Raw genomic sequence first — 17651 nt, forward strand, 5'->3', positions numbered from 1 at the left:
GGCGGTTCTGCTCTGGTTTTGCTCTGGTTCTGCTCTGGTTCTGTTCCGGTTCTGAGGTATGACAGGTATGCCCTTCTGCTGCGCTGAACTCTCCTTCAGCTCCGGCGCCTCGTATCGGATCAGGTGAGTCTCATCAGATGTTATTCTGCAGGTAGGAGAACCGAGTGTTTTCTGGCTGAACGTCCTGGTTGAGCTGCAGCTGGTCGGACCGGTCTGACCAGAACACGGCGAGGGCGGGCGGAGAGAGAGGAGGGTGTGAAGAAGACGATAAGAGCCTAGGTTTGTCAGTCCGGGTCAGAACCGCTGGGCTTTCTTTACTCAATGATGAAGTTTTTTGATCCCAGTTGTCGCAGCAGGATTACCTGAGCGTCTGGAGCAGAGTGGAAAACCGGATCGGACCTTTTCCGACTTATCAGGTCAGAATTAAAAAACTTCACACCACACTGCAACAAAACAAAACCAACTGACACGTAACGTTTCACACATATATGAGCTTAAGTCAATAATTCCTCTATATTCATAAAAACACAGTTTTCACATTTCAAGGTGAGTTTTAAACTTTCCACTTTAGATATAAAAATAATCCAAATGAAATAAATCAGTTTCTGTTCACTGCTGTGATATTTTTATTACTGTTGTTAATAAGATTCTACAGCAGGGAGCAGGTCAACTGAAATGGACCAACATTTTGTTTTGAAATGCCTCCAACACACACCTTCACACACCTGACTTACAAAACCAGCTCTAAATGTTCTCAGGTCTCCTGGCTTTCAGCAAATAGAAATAATCTTTATACTTCTAACTAAACTAAGACAAGAAAAATTTTGTCTGATTCAAGTTCAGACACAATTTTTTATTATTTTTTAAATAAACTGTAAACGTTAATCAAATGTTACTTTTAACTTTATTACAAAACGGTGCAGTTTAAATATGAAGCAGTTTGATACAGAAATCAATGACTTTCAAACATCTGAATGAAATTTAAGCTTTTTCAAGGATTTCAGCGCCGGTACAAACCCTGCGAACCGTTTACATCCAGGTGTTTCACTAATTAGACATTTTTTTATAAAAGAAACTAATCTAGCAGCAGAAGTAGGATTGTATTGTGAATATTCAGGAAATATTGACAAATGAAACAGTTTCTTTATAATTAGTTCTGTCTCATTTCATGTGCTTTAGGAACCAGACAGAAATACTTGGTAATATTTTGTTATTCAACTTCCTGTTTTCATGTTGGAAACAAAGTTTGATCTGCTGGTGAAACGTCCTTTAACCGAACCAGCAGGTCCCTGAGGAAGTTTAGTGAAAGGAAAACCTTTTGGGACAAAAGGCTTTCATTAGTCACTTTTGTGCTTCGTCACCATGAGCCGGCGCTGCAGCATTCCCTAACTCAGCGTTCTGTCCTCCACAGCTGCTTGGTGAAGGAGAGCCATCATGAGCGGACAGGGCGAGGGGCCCCGGGGGTCCAGGATGCCCCAGAACGTCAAGCCTAAACCGGGCCAGCCGGCTCCGACCCGGAAGGACGGGCCCCAGAAGGCGCGGCGCTCCCGCAGCAGCGACTCAGAGCGAGGGAGGAGGCGGGAGCGTCACCACGGCGACCGGCACCGGAGGGGCCGCAGTGAGGAGACGCGGTGGCGGGACGGGAAGGACGCGGAGCGGCGGGACGCGCCCCCCGTGGACATGCTGGGGGACACGGAGTGCGCCGTGTGCTTCTGTTCCTATGACAACGTCTTCAAGACGCCCAAGCTGCTGGCCTGTGGTCACACCTTCTGCCTGGAGTGCCTGGCGCGCATCAACGTCACATCGCCGGAGATCAAGACGCTGTCGTGCCCCGTGTGCCGCGTCCTGACCGAGCTGCCCCACGGCCGCGACCTGCCCCGCCTGGGCAACAACCAGGACGTCATCGGCCGCCTGCCGGGCAACATGCACCGCGCGCTGTCCGTCCGCTTCCAGCGCAGCAAGGGCCGGCTGCTGCTGAAGCACCCGCCCCCCACCGCCAAGCCCGCCGTCCTCAGCCTGCCCGTCAAGAAGCAGCAGGCCCCGCCGGCGGCCGCCCACGGCGCCGACCTGGCCGCCGCAGAGGAGGGTGGCGCCCCGCCCACCATGGTGGACGTGGGCAGACCGCCGAGCAGGATGAGGGGCCGCATGCGGCGCCTGTTCCACTCCGACCGCTGCTACTACGCCGTGGTGGCGTCCATCATCACCATCACCGTGGCGCTGATGATGGTGGGCATCCTGACCTTCGTCATCATCCCCAAGGTGACGGTGATCCCCGGACCCGGCAGACCCGGCGGGAACTTTACCGACTCCTCCTCACATGAGAACGACAACTTTGAACCGGACTCGCCCTGAGGGGGCGGGGCCTGAAGGGGCGGGGCCTGAGGTATTACTCCGGGTGGGAAACAGTGAAGGAAGGAGGAATGAGGAAGAACAAGATGGAGGCGTTTTTCCCAGCTGAGCATGAAGAACTTTGACCCCTGAGGGGTCAGGAAGGATTGCGCTGAGTTTGAAGCGGTGAAGGAATGAAGAAGAGGAAGATGGTGCCATTTCTCCAGGCTGAGTGTGAAATATATGGGGTTCCATCTGTGACGATACAGTGAAAAATTAACAGCAATAATTTATTGTTTAACCATCATAAGAAAAAAAAAAGGAAATTAATCTTTGAGTCATCTTTTCACCATATTGTTAAGCTCATTGTTTAATTACCAAATTAAATATTTAACTTCAAACTAAAAATGTTGCTCCAAGCTAAATATTTAATTAGAAAGCTAAATAATTAGCTGGTTAAATATTTACTTTGAAACTGTGACATTTATAACAGAATGAATGTAAACCTGTAACCTTGAAACCTTTTTCTCTTATGAAAACAGAATCAGGGGGAGAATCGTCTCCAGACCATGAAAAGCACTAAACCTTCTGAAACTCCGTATTTATACCCTGAACTCCGAACAGAACTGATGTACAGATATTGACAGGTACCAGATTCAATAAAACTGTTTTTATTCAAACGTTTCCTGGAGAATCTGAGTTATTTTATCTGTGACTTCCCAGAACTGTGACACCTGACACTATTGGTGAAAGCACAACGGCTGAGAGTGGGCCCAGTTCGGGCTCTGGTCGGGTCCAGGTGGACCAGCCGGTTCCACCGCATGCCGACCCACTGCTTGAGGCCGGGTCCGTAACCCAGGGCAACAGACAGAATACTTGAATGTCAGGAAACATCCGGGCAACCAAACCAGATCCCACATTACAGGAACAACTCCAGAAATAAACAGAAATCCTTTTCATTTCAGCTACTTTCAAGTCTGGACTTTGACTAGACCATTGCAACCTCTAGATTCTTTTCCTTTTCTGCTGTTCTGTTGCAGATTGGGAGTGTAGCTCTGAAAATCAGCTGCTGTGGGAGGATGGAAAACAATTTAATTTGAAAAATAAAAACCTGAAGGAAGGAATATTTTATAATTTTAGTTAAGTTGGTAGTTTGGGTTAAACCAGGGATCTTTGTGCTTTGCAGCATTTCCATGGTCAACATCCTGCTGAAGAAATTGTATCAACGTTCTTTTTGCAAACTTTAGTTTTTCTTTGATTCAAACCTAAAACTAAAAAATTAAATAAAACACATTTGAGTTTGTGGCTGTAATGTGATAAAATGTTTAAATGTGAATATTTTCCTGTAGATTTTAGGAAACCTCACACTGGACCTTCAGCAGCTCGGGTTCTGGACCGCTCCACGTTTTCATTTCCAAATAAAATGCCACCTTTAGTTTCATGAGTTCGGACTGGTTCTGCTTGTGTCTCGGGTTCCTTCGGGTCCCAACACAGTGACAGTTGTTCTGGACTCCTCTGAGTCTGGTGGTTCTGGGAGCTCTGACACCAGCTGAAGTGCTCTACTGCAGTTTTTCCTTCCACTAACCTTTCTATTATGACCTTTGACAGTATTTCTAGTTGCTGATGAGCCTTGTGGCTGTGACAACATGTCTGTATTTTGCTCAGTCTTTCAGCTGCTGTTGTTTCTGTCAGATATGAACTTTCTGAATGATAATTTCTCAGATTCTAGATGAATATTCTGACTTGTGTAATCTGTTCGTGTGTTTCTCTGCTCTGGAAGCTAAATTAAGACCTTTGACCCAGTTTTATTTGGTGCCGAGTCTCATGACAGCTTCTCCTTGAAGACACACCCCAGTGGGACTGGAACATGGTCTGGACCCCTCGGCCCTCCGCTGCTCCCCTCCTTTAGCCTCATTATGTGACTCTCTGCTCGGCTGCGGACCTCCAGGACGAACCGACTCCTTCTCGCCATGGCTTCCACCCCCTCCGCCTCGGCCCTGTCCGCCGTGCTCCGCTGCAGGGGGAACATCTGGACCCGGAACCCGCCGACCAAGCGGCCTGCCTCGGCGGCGTACAGCCTCGGATTGGCCGGCGGGACGCTGCGCGACTCCCCGGCGGAGCGCGGCGGATCATCCCGCGGGTCCGAGTGGAGGATTCTCCGCCGAGGAGAGCGCCTGGTGTCGGCCGCAGGGCTCTCTGTCTGCTGCAGGGGGGATAGTGGAGACGGTGAAGCTCCGGCAGAAGTTTTTAAGAAAAATCATAAATTATCTTCTTCCAAACTTTCCCAATCCTCGGCTTGTGGCGCCCCCAGCGGCCAAAAGGCGCCACTGCAGCAGAGAGGCGATGTCTTCTCCAAAATAATTCACATCATTCTCCCTGAAGCATCAGAGAGGAAATGTTTGCAGGGCTTCATTCAGCTTCCAGCCGGAGTCCTGAAGCTCTCCGTCTCCATCAGCTCTGGGTTGAAGGTGCAAAACCCCGGCTCTTCCCTCACCTCCTGGGTGTCCTGGTTCATTTTCTCAAAACGACAGATGAAGAGCGGCAGCTCTGACCCAATACAGGTGAGCTTTTCTAAATGAAACCTAATCATTTCTGCAGTGCAGTGCGTGTGGAATCGTACTGTTTTTCCTCTTTCAGGAAAACACACAGAAGCAGGAAAACATGTGCAGTTCTGACCAACAGATGACCCATGACCCACCTGACTGAGCTCCACGCAGCCAGACTCCAGCTCAGCTTCCATCTGCTTACATTTACTCACAGGTTTGGACTTCGGCCTGCTGGCGCCGTCAGGACACGCTCGCTTTGGCTCCCGCTGAACTCAGAGTCAGGAAACAGCAAACCAACGGAAAACACAGTCTAGTAAAACGTCTGATGAAATTCAAACAGTGTGGCTATTTTTTCCTTCTCACTGCACAAGAAATCTGTTCAACACAAAAAGAAAACTAAAACACATGAAACGGCTTTCATGTCATTTCCTTTGGCGATTATTAAAAATGGGGTTTCAGCTTCTGAAAATAAAATCTGTTGCAAGTTTTCAGACAAGAAATATGAAAACATGAATGCATTCATTCATTCATTCATCCCTTTCTTACCTGCAGTTTAATCTGGTCAGGGTCAGAGGTCAGTCTACTGCAGGGTCAAGAAAGAGCCAGTCATGCATGCACACACCCAGTAAGGTCAAAGGCCAAGCTCAGGAACCAAAAGGGAAAACACTACAGATTATCCAGATTAGGACTCTAGGAACCAGGAGGTCCAGATGTTCCCACCTTGCACCCGACCTCCAGTGATCCATATGAACACATGAACACATGAACATGGCTTCCTGTTAGTGTTTCCAGGAAAAAGCAAAGTTCAGCTACCAACCTGGACCAGATATTCACCGGATGAATGTGGAAAAGAGTTTCAAAAATGACCTGATTCTGACTCTTATTATTTATTAAATCTAAAAATGTTTTGCAGATAAAATTATCACGTTTTTTTTTGTTTTTTTTACAGTGCTTGTAAAGCGGGTTGGTCTACATTTACTTTCTCCCTGAACAGAAAGAGTTTGAAATGTAATCAGCCTTTCAGGAAACCAAAGCTTGCGTTTCACATCCAGTTGAGTGTAAAATAAAACGTTTTTTTACCAACAGCTGCAGTTTTGTTCTGTAGTCGGTTTTTCTGTAGAAGTTTTTTGCATTGCAAAACCTTCCATGCTTCCCGTCTCAGCGAAACACAGAGAACCGCAAGAGTCACAACAGCAACCAGGATCTGCTGATGAGACCAAAACCAACTTTAATCAGTTCTGCAGAAAACTGAGCCAAACCAACTCAAGACTGAGAGGAATTTCTCTTCTGGATATACCGTCGCCTGAGAAACTGCCTGATGGCCGTAGATCTAAAAACATCCGTCTGTCTGTCAGCAGTCCATAAAATGTTGCTCCATGGGTCACTGAGCGTGTTCTTTGGTGACCTCTGACCTCTTCTGCAGGTTAAATTTATGCTGTTTCACCTGTTCTTCCTTCCATTTGAAGGTTCGTTCTCCGTTTTCAGCCATGACTTTCTGGATTTTGTTTTCATTTCTAAGAGCATTTTAGCTGACAAGCATCGTTTTCTGTTTAGACGAAGTCTGCGGTTCATTTAACAGATTTCTAGGATTTCCCATTTATCTCATATTTTCAGAGGAATAAACCATAACCAGCACAACGTCTGGTGCTCTCTTCCTCTAACTGCAATAACTGCAGCAAATGACTGTCCATGTAGAATATCATGATGTTTATCTGCTATGATTATGAACACAAATGCTTTGGATCCATCTGGATAAAATGAACAACAGATGGAGGGAGGAAGGTCTGAGTTTAACAGCTCAACATTTTCCCTCTGTGACTCAATCTTGGACAAACAAAGAAACAAACAATAAAGAATTCACTGACTGATTTACAGATTTATGAAAAACTGAGGAATGTATGGTTAGATGGGCAGACGGGTTATTATTTATGGTTTTTAACCTTTATTTAACCAGGAAAAGCTCACTGGGTGACGCATCAGACTCAAACATAATCAGCATTTTCATTAAAATCACTTTAGGATAAATATTTGCATTCAGACGTTTCAGCCTCCAAATTACTGCAGTTTGTTGAAAATATTTGAAGAAAATATTCATAATGTTTTACCTTCTTGTAAACATTCAAAATGATACTTAGAGCCACAATTTAATAAGTCATCAAATAAAAATGTATGCATTAAAAATATAAAACTAAATACCGAATCAGTTACATATGTTAGTTAATATATAATACATATAAAGTCATGTATTGTTAAAATATTGCAACATGTAAATAATTAAATGTATTTAATTCCAGTTAAATTTGAACCATGACATTTGGCACAACGTAGAAAATGAATTTGTGAATGGAGGGATTGCTGTTTGGGTTCTTTACATTTGTGAATTTCTGGATGTTTTTCTGTTTTATACTCTGATGTATTTATGAAATCAGTTCATCTTTATTCAGAACATTTCTAAAGGTGGAAAACTGAAACCTGTTGCCCTTCATTCCTTCCGCAGACAACAGTCTTCAGAGTTCAGAGGAAAGAAAAGCGACCAGCTCGGCCGACAGAAAACTGAAACCTGAGCAGCAGATATGGACTGGAACAGGAAGCTGCGGGCTGCTGGCAGAAAGTAAAAACTCTCTCCTACATTTGCATTTCTTTCTTTAGGAGATAAAAACCGGGGATTTTGTTGCGCAGGAACAGAAAAACGAGCCTCGTTAAACTAACTTCTCTGAGTCTGAACTTTGTGTTCAGCTTGTCAGCGACCAGCAGCTGCTTTTCATTACTTTTAATTCCTTCCTTCCTCAAACTGTTGCATAACTCCTCAAGGTGACGGTTAGGGCGGGACTTCCGCCCGACCACTCAAACAGGGAAGTCGTCGTGTTACTTTCCTTCAGCGTCATAGTTCTGCTCCGTGGGAAAAAAACACGCTAACGCGGCGGCTGTAAGTTGCTCCAGCGGGAGGAAATCCGACAGGAGCGAGGTCCGCGCCACCTCCCGCCGCCGCGAGGTTCACCTGAGCCCGGCTGTCAGCGGGGGAATGAGCCGGCAGGAGGCGGAGGGCGCTCCGGCAGGGTGAGAGCTTCTGGTGGGGGATCCACGGCAGGCTGGCTGGGTGGGAGTGGGTCTCAATACCTGTGGAGCTTCAACAGGGTGGAAGCTACTGGTGGGCGATCCACGGAAGGCTGGTGGGTTTTAGTGTCTGTGGATATGCAGCAGAGTGGAAAGTGCTGAGAGGGAATCCACGGCAGGCGGCGAGTCTGTGGAGCTGAGTGGGTCTGAGTGACTGTCTGTGGAACTGCATCATGCATCACAGATTAAACATTTTCAGGCTTCAACTCTTGTTGAGGTGATTTATTTTAATTTTTTTACCCAGTGAGTCTCGCGGATGTTTTATTGATTAGTTGCACGTTGCGTTGCCGCCCCTTTAAGAGCAACTTTTTGTTTGCTGTTGGAGGTTTTGTGATGAAGTAAACACACCCCTGTTCTCATTAATTATCTACTTTAATGCTGAGCAAATAGCAGCAGATTGTTTCTGGAGTGTAGAAACAACAAAACAAAGAGTGGACTAGTCAAAGTTTCCAGGTTTCATTTATTTCTTAAAGTCAGGCTTCGGCTCTAAAGTTTATTTTGAAAACCTAAAGAAGCTCAAAGTTTGTATTTTTATTTTTCAGGCAGAATATTCTTTGTTTGTGAGCTAAAAAAAACAAAAACAACCTTCGCCTTCTGCTGGAACGACTGACCTTTGACCTGGACGGTTGTCATCAAAGGTTGTTGAATTTAATTCATTTTTGGTGATTTTTGAGTCAAAACGTTTTGCAGTTTCCTTTAACTTAAACCTTTAGTCATAAAAATATTTTATGTTTTTTTGTTTTTAGAGGAAATAATCCTTTACAGCAAATAACTGGGCTGTTCATGTCGTCCTGAACCCATAATCTGGGTCACGGTTTTTTCTGGGTTAGACTCTGAAATATTTGGGAAGCGCTGAGTGGGAGAGTTTCAGGACCTGCAGGTGTGTGTGTGTGTGTGCTGTTTGCTTCCAGGTGATAAGGGAAAATCAATGCGGTTCAGCTGTCCAGATCGTTCCTGCGATGCGCTGCATTTGCATGCCTTCCTGCTCGGTTACCTCTGGTTTCCATGTTTCTGCTCTTGTTGTTTCAGGTGAAACGGGAACCGAACAACCAGGGATAATTACTCCAAGATGGTTGGGCTGTAATCCTGAAAACATGCTGGATTTTTCCCCCCTGGCGCCGGCAGCTGCACCCTGAGCCAGACACATCTGGGAACATGACTCTGTGATGAAACGGAACGAAGACGGACCCTCCCAGATCCCGTTCCTTTTGTCTGCAACCAGGACACTGCCTACTCAGAGCCAAGCTCTTCCCAGGTCCCGGAGCCATGTTCCGGAAAAGAAGCTCTTTCATTCTATGCGGGACGTTCCTGTTTGTAACCTGGAACGCCGTGCTGGTGCTGCTGCTCTGGGGCAGAGCGCCCCCGGGCCAGCCGGGCGCCGGGCAGCTGGATCCGGCCTCCATGCCCACCGATGACGTGGTGGGAGACGTGATCCGCGTAGCAGACTCCTTCGAATTGGAGCTGGCAAAGCAGAAGGAGATCCTGTCCCAGATCCTGAGCCACCGGTCGCTGTGGAAGCCGGTCAACAGAAAGAGGGCGAAGGTCGACGTTCCCAGTCCGCCGGTCATTCCCATCCTGGTGATCGCCTGTAACCGGGTCACAGTGAGGCGCTGCCTGGACAAGCTGCTGGAGCTGCGGCCCTCCGCCGAGCTCCATCCCATCATAGTGAGCCAGGACTGCGGGCACACCGCCACCGCCGACGTCATCGCCTCCTACGGGGATAAAGTCACGCACCTGAAGCAGCCGGACCTGTCTGACATTCCCGTCCGGCCCGAGCACAAGAAGTTCCAGGGTTACTACAAGATCTCCAGACACTACCGCTGGGCTCTGAACCAGGTCTTCCGGACCCTTTCCCACTCCTCCGTGGTGATCGTGGAGGACGACCTGGAGGTACCGGCGTTCTCTGATACGGACGCAAACAATTAACCAACTTATGATCGTCGGTTTATTAGATTAAAATTAGTTCTAATTGATTAACTAATAGCATCCGCCAATGTCCTGCAACTTTTAGATGCGTCTGTGCTTCAGCACACCTGGCTCCAGTATCAGCTCATTGGCAGAGCTGGACTGCATGCTGGTAACTTCACCACTGAGTTCAAGCATGTAGGCCAGCGGACACATCTGAAGTTTCCTGGACCTCCAGGAACGCAGTTTAAAATCACTGGCTTAGATTTCCTTTCAGTGTTGTAATTTGCCTGCCATCCAGCAGAGGGCTGTCATGAGTTAATACACTTCATAGCGCGAAGTTTTAATATTCCTTTAAGAAAAACCACAGACAGTGTATGAATATCTCTGTTAATGGGGAATGAAGTATTTTATTTGTATTTTTCCTGTTCAGTAACCTAAGAGGTTTGTGTCTTGTTACATTTTATAAATACATTTATTAATGTGAGATCACAATTTTCTGTTTACCCAGTTTATATAGATGATACCTTTTTATCTGTGTAACCTGTATTGATTAGGTAAATTGATTGAGATTAAATTCTCACTTTCGGCAACAACCTGTTCAGAAAACATTTCAATACACAGCAGAAAACTGAAGGATATTATGAAACACAATCTATATGTGTTTTAATTCTGCATATTATGAAAATGAAGCCCTTCGTGTTATGGAAAGATGGTCGGCCCTCTTCATACAAGAGAAAACTCATGTTTTTAATTAATCCTTAGTTGATCAATAAGATCAACTTTTGATTAACTCATTAACTGATAACTTGCTCACCCTCCAAATCCTTCACGTTTTCCGTCTCTTTCCTCAAAACATCTAACCATCCGTCCTCTCCTGCAGGTGGCGCCAGACTTCTTTGAGTATTTCCGGGCCCTGCACCCAGTGCTGCGGTCGGACCCCACCCTGTGGTGCGCTTCGGCCTGGAACGACAACGGCCGGGACGGGATGGTGGACCCCAGCCAGCCGGCGCTCCTCTACCGCACCGACTTCTTCCCGGGTCTGGGCTGGATGCTGCTCCGGGAAGCCTGGGAGGAGCTGGAGCCCAAGTGGCCCTCCTCCTTCTGGGACGACTGGATGCGGCAGCCGGAGCAGCGGCGGGGCCGCGCCTGCGTCCGGCCCGAGATCTCCCGCACGCTGACCTTCGGCCGGCAGGGCGTCAGCCTGGGCCAGTTCTACGACAAATACCTGAAGTTCATCAAACTGAACTCTGAGTTTGTGCCTTTCACCAAGCTGGACCTGGCCTACCTGCAGGAGGACGCGTACCAGACCAGCTTCACCAAGCAGGTGTACAGTGCCGCCGTGGTAACGTATGAAGACGTGAAGCAGGGCCGGCTGAGCGGCACCGGACCGTTCCGGCTCCAGTACTCCAGCAAGGACAGCTTCAAGGTCATGGCCAAGAATCTGGGCATCATGGACGACTTGAAGTCCGGCGTGCCACGGACCGGATACCGGGGCGTGGTCAGCTTCTTCTACAGGGGGCGGAGGATCTACCTGGCCCCGCCTCCCGGGTGGAGTCGGTACGATCCCACCTGGAGCTGAGGATCCGCAGAGCGTCTGACACATTCCACACCAAAGAGAAACAGGATTTCTGCTGTTTGCCTTTACAGATGCTGGTTGTTTAGGAGGTTCAGCCAACACTACTCAGGTTTCCCCGCAGCGCACAACAGATCTGCTGTAAATCACCAGAGCTCTATTTTTCTATGATTCTGATTGTGCTCATTGCAGCCACGCATTTAATGCATCAGCCCGGTTTGCCTTATTGTCTTTAAATTATTGGAGTTAGTCTGAGTTAATCCTGAGAAGGAAGCTGGCTCATCTAATCTGTGATTCTGTCTGCTGATGACTGCGATGAAACCAAATTCTGCTCTTCCTGCTCACATTTTGTCAGAGGATTTTGTTTGGAATATCTGTTGCCCTGGAATCACTGTGGGGATTTGTATGTTTTTGTTTTTTAATAAAAACAAAATTAATGCAGAGTTTTTGGTCATAATGTAACTCAGTTTTTCTCAGTTATGATCTATGAATTTATGAATCGTTTAATGTTCATGTCTAGTCATATCTAATTTATGCAAACTGTTAAGGTGGACCTTTTAATCTTGTATTTCTTTTTAAGCAGAGACTGCAAATTACTTCATGTTTAGAAATCTCAAATATTTTATTATTTTACTAATTAAAAACGGTACTGGGACTTCAGACTTTCAAAGAAAACCCAACAGTCATAATAAATTAAGTTTGGATAATGACGCTGTGTTTTGGTTGAAAGAAGGATATAATCAATTTACACACGATTAAAAAATAGATCAAAGTATATTTATATTGAAATAATTGAAAATGGAATATACTATTAATGTGAAATCGTGAGTTTTAAAACGTTTCCTGTCATTGGGTGTTGAAGAGAAACTGCCGCAGAGTTCTGTTGTGTCTACGGTGGCTGCAGTGGTTCAAGCGCACTCCGCTCTGAACTGTTCGCTTCATCTGTGATGATGGTGTGAGAACGGGGCGGCTAGCTGGTCTAGCTCTGGAGTGGAGATGTTAAGAGATGGAGGAAAGTGGCGGTAAAAAAGTTAGTTTTATTGATTAAACTTCCACATGGTTTATATCGAACAGCAGCTGTTGGTTCTCACATGGTCGCAGAAAGCGACGGAATTAGCATTTTGACAGGCTAGGCTAATTTATGCTACTGGTTTCTATACAGGCTAGGCTAATTGGAGCGCCTATCTATACAGAATATGCTAGGCTAGGCTAATTGCGGGTTCGGGTTTCTGTGCAGAATAAAAATGGCTTCAAACTCCTCTCTCTCCGCCACTTGGATTATTTTCTGATCTCCAACCGCTTCTTTCTCGGTCGCTGCTGGGAGGAAGGTGCTTCTCGCCGGGATAAATCAAGCCAATACCCGCCCGTCTGTCTAGGGCCTGGGATGGAACCAGGCGACTTGCGAGAAAGCCCCGCCGGCTCCGGGGAGTCGGATGTGGGCGGCTGGAGGGAGGTTACTCCCGGCGGTGAGGAGGAGGGGGAGGATTTGGAGGCGAAGGCTACCAAAACGAGCGGGACTAAAGTAGAAAATGCGCTCAGAGACGCCTGCGACGAAGGCGGCAGCGAAAGAGGCGTCGGAGATCAGCTGCACAGCCCGTATGAGGAGGAGCTGGACCCCCGGATTCAGGTGAGACCACCGGCCTCTGGTGTTCCTGTTAGCAGCTCTGTAACCCGCATTAATAGTGGCAGATATATGATCACTGGATTACTTTCGATGAAGGGACGTAGCTGATTAATTATTTAAGAGTGCTTTGTTCTTCATTATAAATCATAATAATCTGTGATAATCCCACTGTCTGTCAGAAGTAATCATCTTTGTTGCAGAGCTTTAACAGCAGCGCTCCACCAGCTTTCAGTTTCAGATTAGCCGTCATTGTTGGCCTTTATTCCCTTTAATCCCAGAGGTAAACATGCTGGTTTGCTCTTGCAGTTGATGATTTTTGTTTGCATTTTCACAGGAGGAGCTGGAGCATCTAAACGAAGCCAGCGCAGAAATCAACAAGCTGGAGCTGGAGCTGGATGTAAGTGGAGACGGTCAGTCATCAGAAGATTCAGCTTCAGATGGCACTCTTTCATTAATTATAGGTTTAACGCACAAATACAATTATAAAATGTTTGTCTGTTAAAGTTAGTCTGATAAATGTGTGTTTATAGTTCCAAATTTAAAGAATAAAAACTGTAAATGTTAATATCTGGCTGTTCCTTCTGTGTGAAACCTGATCTGATGTGGTTCATTATTTTCCTGCATGAACCCTGAAGGATGCCAGGTCAGCGTACAGGAAGATCCTCACTGAGTCTGCCAGGAAGCTGAACGCACAGAGCTCTCAGCTCGGCAGCTGCATCGAGAAAGCCAGGCCATACTACGAAGCTCGCCGCCTCGCTAAGGAGGTACGGATCAATACACCTCGTCTCAAACTGTGTGTGTGTGTGTGTTAGCAAAGTGCTGCTGTCTCCCAGAATCAGGCCAGCCGGCCTGCTGGGATCTCCAGACCTTTCAAAGGCATAGATTTATGATCCGAAAAGTAAGATGTTTTCTGACATTGTGGAGTCAGACATGTAAGGAGAAAACTCTTGAAGTCGGACATTTGCACTAAAAGATGTCAGAGGTTCTTGATGTGATGAAGCTGGGTGTTGTTTGATCTGTTCTGGTAGAAATGCAATCATCCATGTCTTTAGTGATGGAAAATTGTCTTTTATTGTGATTATTTGATATGAGAGTATCCACTCCTTACCTGTCACTTTCAATTTTTACATTTTTTTACTGACTCAGTCATGTGATAAAAGGTCACGATGCACCTTCAATCCTCCAATCTTATTTTATTGATAAACCTTGTATAATACCGGTGAAACAAACTTGTTTTAGTAGCATGAGGTGTTGCTATGAAATCTAAAGGAAACTACTAAATAAACTAAAACAATCAGCTCCTTTAGCCTGTAATTTGTTACATTTTTTTTAGCCGTTTCTCGCAGAAGGGTGGATTATTTTCAGACCTTTGAGAACATTGATCAGATCGGTTTCGATCTGCTGATCGATCGGTTCGCCTCTGGTCTGCGTAACGTTTGAGCTCAGCAGAATCTCCTCTGGCTCTTCAGACGTCTGGCCAAATATGTCAAATTTAAAGTTAAAAAATAAAAATGCCAGCTGGTACACTTTGTTTTGTGTATTTTCATGTAAAATATGCAGAATATTTGCATAATATCACTTATCAGGGTGAAGATTATTAAAGTAGCAGTATACTTTTCCTGCCTTTTTCTCAGACTGAACTTAAACAGTATTAAAGTGTTTCTGTTTTGGGTTCATGGTAAGGCCCCGCAGTATATCGTCATAGCAACACCTAGACATCTCACAGGACAGTGTGGCAGCGTTGGTTGAACTTCCTGCTTCCTGCAGGCGCAGCAGGAGACGCAGAAGGCGGCGCTGAGTTATGAGCGCGCCGTTTCCATGCACACGGCTGCCAGGGAGATGGTTTACGTGGCGGAGCAGGGCCTGATGGCCGACGGCAAGAACACGCTGGACCCCACCTGGCAGGAGATGCTCAACCACGCCACCTCCAAGGTAAACACACACCAACACACACACGCAGCCGGCGCCTGCTGCGTCCCGCCTGCTGGACTCAGAACATCAAACCCGGAGCAATCTGAAGAACGGCTGCAGCTTCCGGGATCATCAGATCGGACCGACTGAAGGTCTTCTGGACGGTCAGAACCAGAACCTGGCGGAAACAGGTCAGCAGCGTCTTACCTGGGCTGAGCAGAACCAGAACCGCTCCAATGTTCCCAGAGACTGGAGGAAGAGTGGAGAGAACCAGAACCAGAACCTCCACGCTGCGCTGCATTGGTGCAGAAGGAGCCCAGACCAAATCCTGACATCTCTGTTCAAAATGAAATTTTATTGATCTGATGGAATATTCTGAGACTCTGGATGTTGTTTTGTATTAAAATGATTCAATAACAGAAATAAATGCTTTAAATATTTGAAATACTGAGCAGAATCTGTCTAATAAAGTTAGATATAAATGACTGAAACATGGAGGCAAAATTCAGTTATTCTGGATTTATTAGACCAGTGTGAAAGGTTAGCCCCGCCTCCAGGCAAATTTAGAAAAATCCCACCGTAGTGGGCGGAGCCACGAGTCGCAGGGATTTCTGACGTGCAGCATCGATACCTGCAGCAGCTGAGTGAGCAGCAGAGCAGACGGCTTCACATGAGCTAAATGGTCCATAAACGCTCTGGTCCTACTCCTGCCTCGCCACCAGGGGGCGTTCCTGAAGCAGGGCTGTGACATAAGCCGAGCCGGATGGCAGTACCACCGTTCAACCCAAAGAGGGCAGCACTGAGACAGTTATAGGTCAAAAATTGCTGCATTTATATGAAAATGTCATAATTTGCACAGAAACATGAAATAGAACCTTTAATAATGAATTTATACATTTAATCTGCAATAAAAAGTTGATTTGGACTTTTATTTCATCTTTAACTTTACCAGAACTCGTTCGGTTGTTCTCCGTTTGTCCTGCAGGTGAACGAAGCCGAGGAGGAACGGATCCGCAGCGAGCGGGAACACATGCGCGTCACACATGCCTGCCAGGAGGCCGAGGCCCGGGTCCAGACCCTGCAGAAGTCCCTGAAGCGGGTCATCGTCAAGTCCAAGCCCTACTTTGAGCTCAAGTCCCAACTCAACCACATCCTGGAGGTACAGCGAGCCGCAGCGGGCCGGAGTGTGTTCTGAGACCGAGAACACACACCTGTCATCAGCCTGGTGACGGGTTCATACTGGAGCTGATCCATTACAACTGTTTGAACTCTGTGTGTGTGTGTGTGTGTGTGTGTGTGGGGGTGTGTGTGTGTGTGTGTCAGGATCATAAGACGAAGGTCCTGCAGCTGGAGCAGAACGTCTCCAAGGTGAAGACTCGTTACTCCGTCGCTCTGAGGAACCTGGAGCAGATCAGTGAGCAGATCCACGCCCAGAGGGGTCGCGACCCGCCCGACTGCCCCACCCGCAGCCCGCCCGTCGGCGCCGAGTCCGACGCCCGGGTCGGGGAGGATGACGCGACCTGCGGAGCTTCCGCCGCCGCCAAGGATCGCCTGGACGCGGCCTTGGACCTGGCAGACCGCTACAAGGAGGCGGAGCGGGAGCGGGCCGGGTCCGATTCGCTGTCCGTCTTCAGCCTGCAGACCATCGCCTCGGACCTGGAGAAGTACGACTCGGTGGAGCACCTGGGTGACCTGGGCGACCTGAGCGACGTGGGCAGCGTGACTGGAGACGAGGCGGAGCGGGACCGGGCCAGGACACGGGACCCAGCGGCACCGAGCGGCGCCAGGGAGCGCCAGCAGAACTTCTCCAAGCAGCACCACCGCAGCTTCAGCCTGTGAGCCTGGACCGGAACCGGGACCGGGACCGGGATGGAAAACACAAACCAGAACAAGCTTAAACCGACCCGGTTGACCCGGCAGGCTCAGTAGAACTTCAGTAGAACTTCAGCAGAACCCGGTTGACCCGGCAGCTGCAGTAGAACACTACAGCAGAACCCTGAATCCGTCGATCCGTTCCTCTAGCATGATGAAACCATCAGAACTTTAAAATCCCTGTTTGTTTTATTTTCTCAGGCTCTGGTCCGGTCCGGTCCGGTCGGACCTCTGGAGGCGCCGTTTCCCCTGCGTCCCATCAGGCCGGAAGCTAACCGGGTCACCCGGACCCGGCAGAACCTGGCACAGGCAGGAAGACTTGATTAAACTCTTGGTTCTGTCTGCAGCTGCAGGAGCATGTTTTGCTCGGTCCTGCGGTTCCGGTCCAGGTTTTAGAATCAGCCTTTTATTTAAATTGTGTGACGTCAGATTTGTGTTATTTAAAATATTGTTTACATGGATTTTTGTTTGCCTTAAAAACAAAAGAAGCTCCTGTTGTGACTTGATGTGTGCCTTGACACTTTAACGCTTCTGATCAGAACTTTTATGTTCCAGACAAAAGTTTTTATTTGACGACTGAAACGTCTAAAACAATAAAGTGGAACAGCCTGTAAATGTTTGTAATTATTCAGATGGAGAATATTTAAATGTGTTTGATGATCTGTAAATGTGACTCTGCTTCCTGTTGCACCAATAAATCTCATCTTTGACTCCTGAACGTGTTTTTATGAATCTGTTTGGATTTGAAGCCAAAGACACGAAGGAAACAGTTTAA

General features: G+C 47.1%; 3 protein-coding genes across 6 annotated transcripts; all 3 read left to right on the forward strand.

Annotated features, from left to right (window-relative positions):
• The first annotated feature begins 72 nt into the window (after positions 1–72).
• On the forward strand, positions 73–5959 carry rnf183 (ring finger protein 183). Of its 2 annotated transcripts, XR_003594869.1 has the most exons (4): positions 73–416; positions 1412–2975; positions 3052–4889; positions 4966–5959. XR_003594869.1 is itself a non-coding variant. In XM_028012128.1 (2 exons), the coding sequence occupies exon 2, from the start codon at positions 1435–1437 to the stop codon at positions 2350–2352; it is 918 nt and encodes a 305-aa protein (XP_027867929.1). In that variant the 5' UTR covers positions 73–416; positions 1412–1434; the 3' UTR covers positions 2353–3012. The 2 variants fall into 2 exon arrangements, 1 of the variants encoding a protein (XP_027867929.1); XM_028012128.1 differs by lacking the exons at positions 3052–4889; positions 4966–5959 and having other exon boundaries at positions 1412–3012.
• Positions 5960–7339: 1380 nt separating this feature from the next.
• On the forward strand, positions 7340–11915 carry mgat1a (alpha-1,3-mannosyl-glycoprotein 2-beta-N-acetylglucosaminyltransferase a). Of its 3 annotated transcripts, none has more exons than XM_028012124.1 (3): positions 7340–7485; positions 9018–9878; positions 10777–11915. In XM_028012124.1, the coding sequence occupies exons 2-3, from the start codon at positions 9255–9257 to the stop codon at positions 11473–11475; spliced, it is 1323 nt and encodes a 440-aa protein (XP_027867925.1). In that variant the 5' UTR covers positions 7340–7485; positions 9018–9254; the 3' UTR covers positions 11476–11915. The 3 variants fall into 3 exon arrangements, with proteins under 3 accessions (XP_027867925.1, XP_027867927.1, XP_027867926.1); XM_028012126.1 differs by lacking the exon at positions 7340–7485 and adding an exon at positions 7518–8044; XM_028012125.1 differs by lacking the exon at positions 7340–7485 and adding an exon at positions 7518–7931.
• A 438-nt stretch (positions 11916–12353) lies between these two features.
• Positions 12354–17594, forward strand: sh3bp5la (SH3-binding domain protein 5-like, a). Its single transcript, XM_028012127.1, has 6 exons — positions 12354–13096; positions 13428–13490; positions 13729–13857; positions 14861–15025; positions 15990–16163; positions 16328–17594. Exons 1-6 carry the CDS (start codon positions 12854–12856, stop codon positions 16841–16843), a joined length of 1290 nt encoding a protein of 429 aa, XP_027867928.1. The 5' UTR covers positions 12354–12853; the 3' UTR covers positions 16844–17594.
• The last annotated feature ends 57 nt before the right edge of the window (positions 17595–17651 follow it).

The sequence above is a fragment of the Xiphophorus couchianus genome, chromosome 3 (genome assembly GCF_001444195.1).
Source record: "Xiphophorus couchianus chromosome 3, X_couchianus-1.0, whole genome shotgun sequence".
NCBI lineage: Eukaryota > Metazoa > Chordata > Actinopteri > Cyprinodontiformes > Poeciliidae > Xiphophorus > Xiphophorus couchianus.

Bases quoted from the DNA above. Each gene is read 5' to 3' on its own strand.
- rnf183 (XM_028012128.1), top strand. From the start codon at position 1,435: ATGAGCGGACAGGGCGAGGGGCCCCGGGGGTCCAGGATGCCCCAGAAC.
- mgat1a (XM_028012124.1), top strand. From the start codon at position 9,255: ATGTTCCGGAAAAGAAGCTCTTTCATTCTATGCGGGACGTTCCTGTTT. The intron at 9,879-10,776 runs GTACCGGCGTTC...CCTCTCCTGCAG, and splicing joins TCGTGGAGGACGACCTGGAG to GTGGCGCCAGACTTCTTTGA.
- sh3bp5la (XM_028012127.1), top strand. From the start codon at position 12,854: ATGGAACCAGGCGACTTGCGAGAAAGCCCCGCCGGCTCCGGGGAGTCG. The intron at 13,858-14,860 runs GTACGGATCAAT...TGCTTCCTGCAG, and splicing joins CTCGCCGCCTCGCTAAGGAG to GCGCAGCAGGAGACGCAGAA. The intron at 16,164-16,327 runs GTACAGCGAGCC...TGTGTGTGTCAG, and splicing joins AACTCAACCACATCCTGGAG to GATCATAAGACGAAGGTCCT.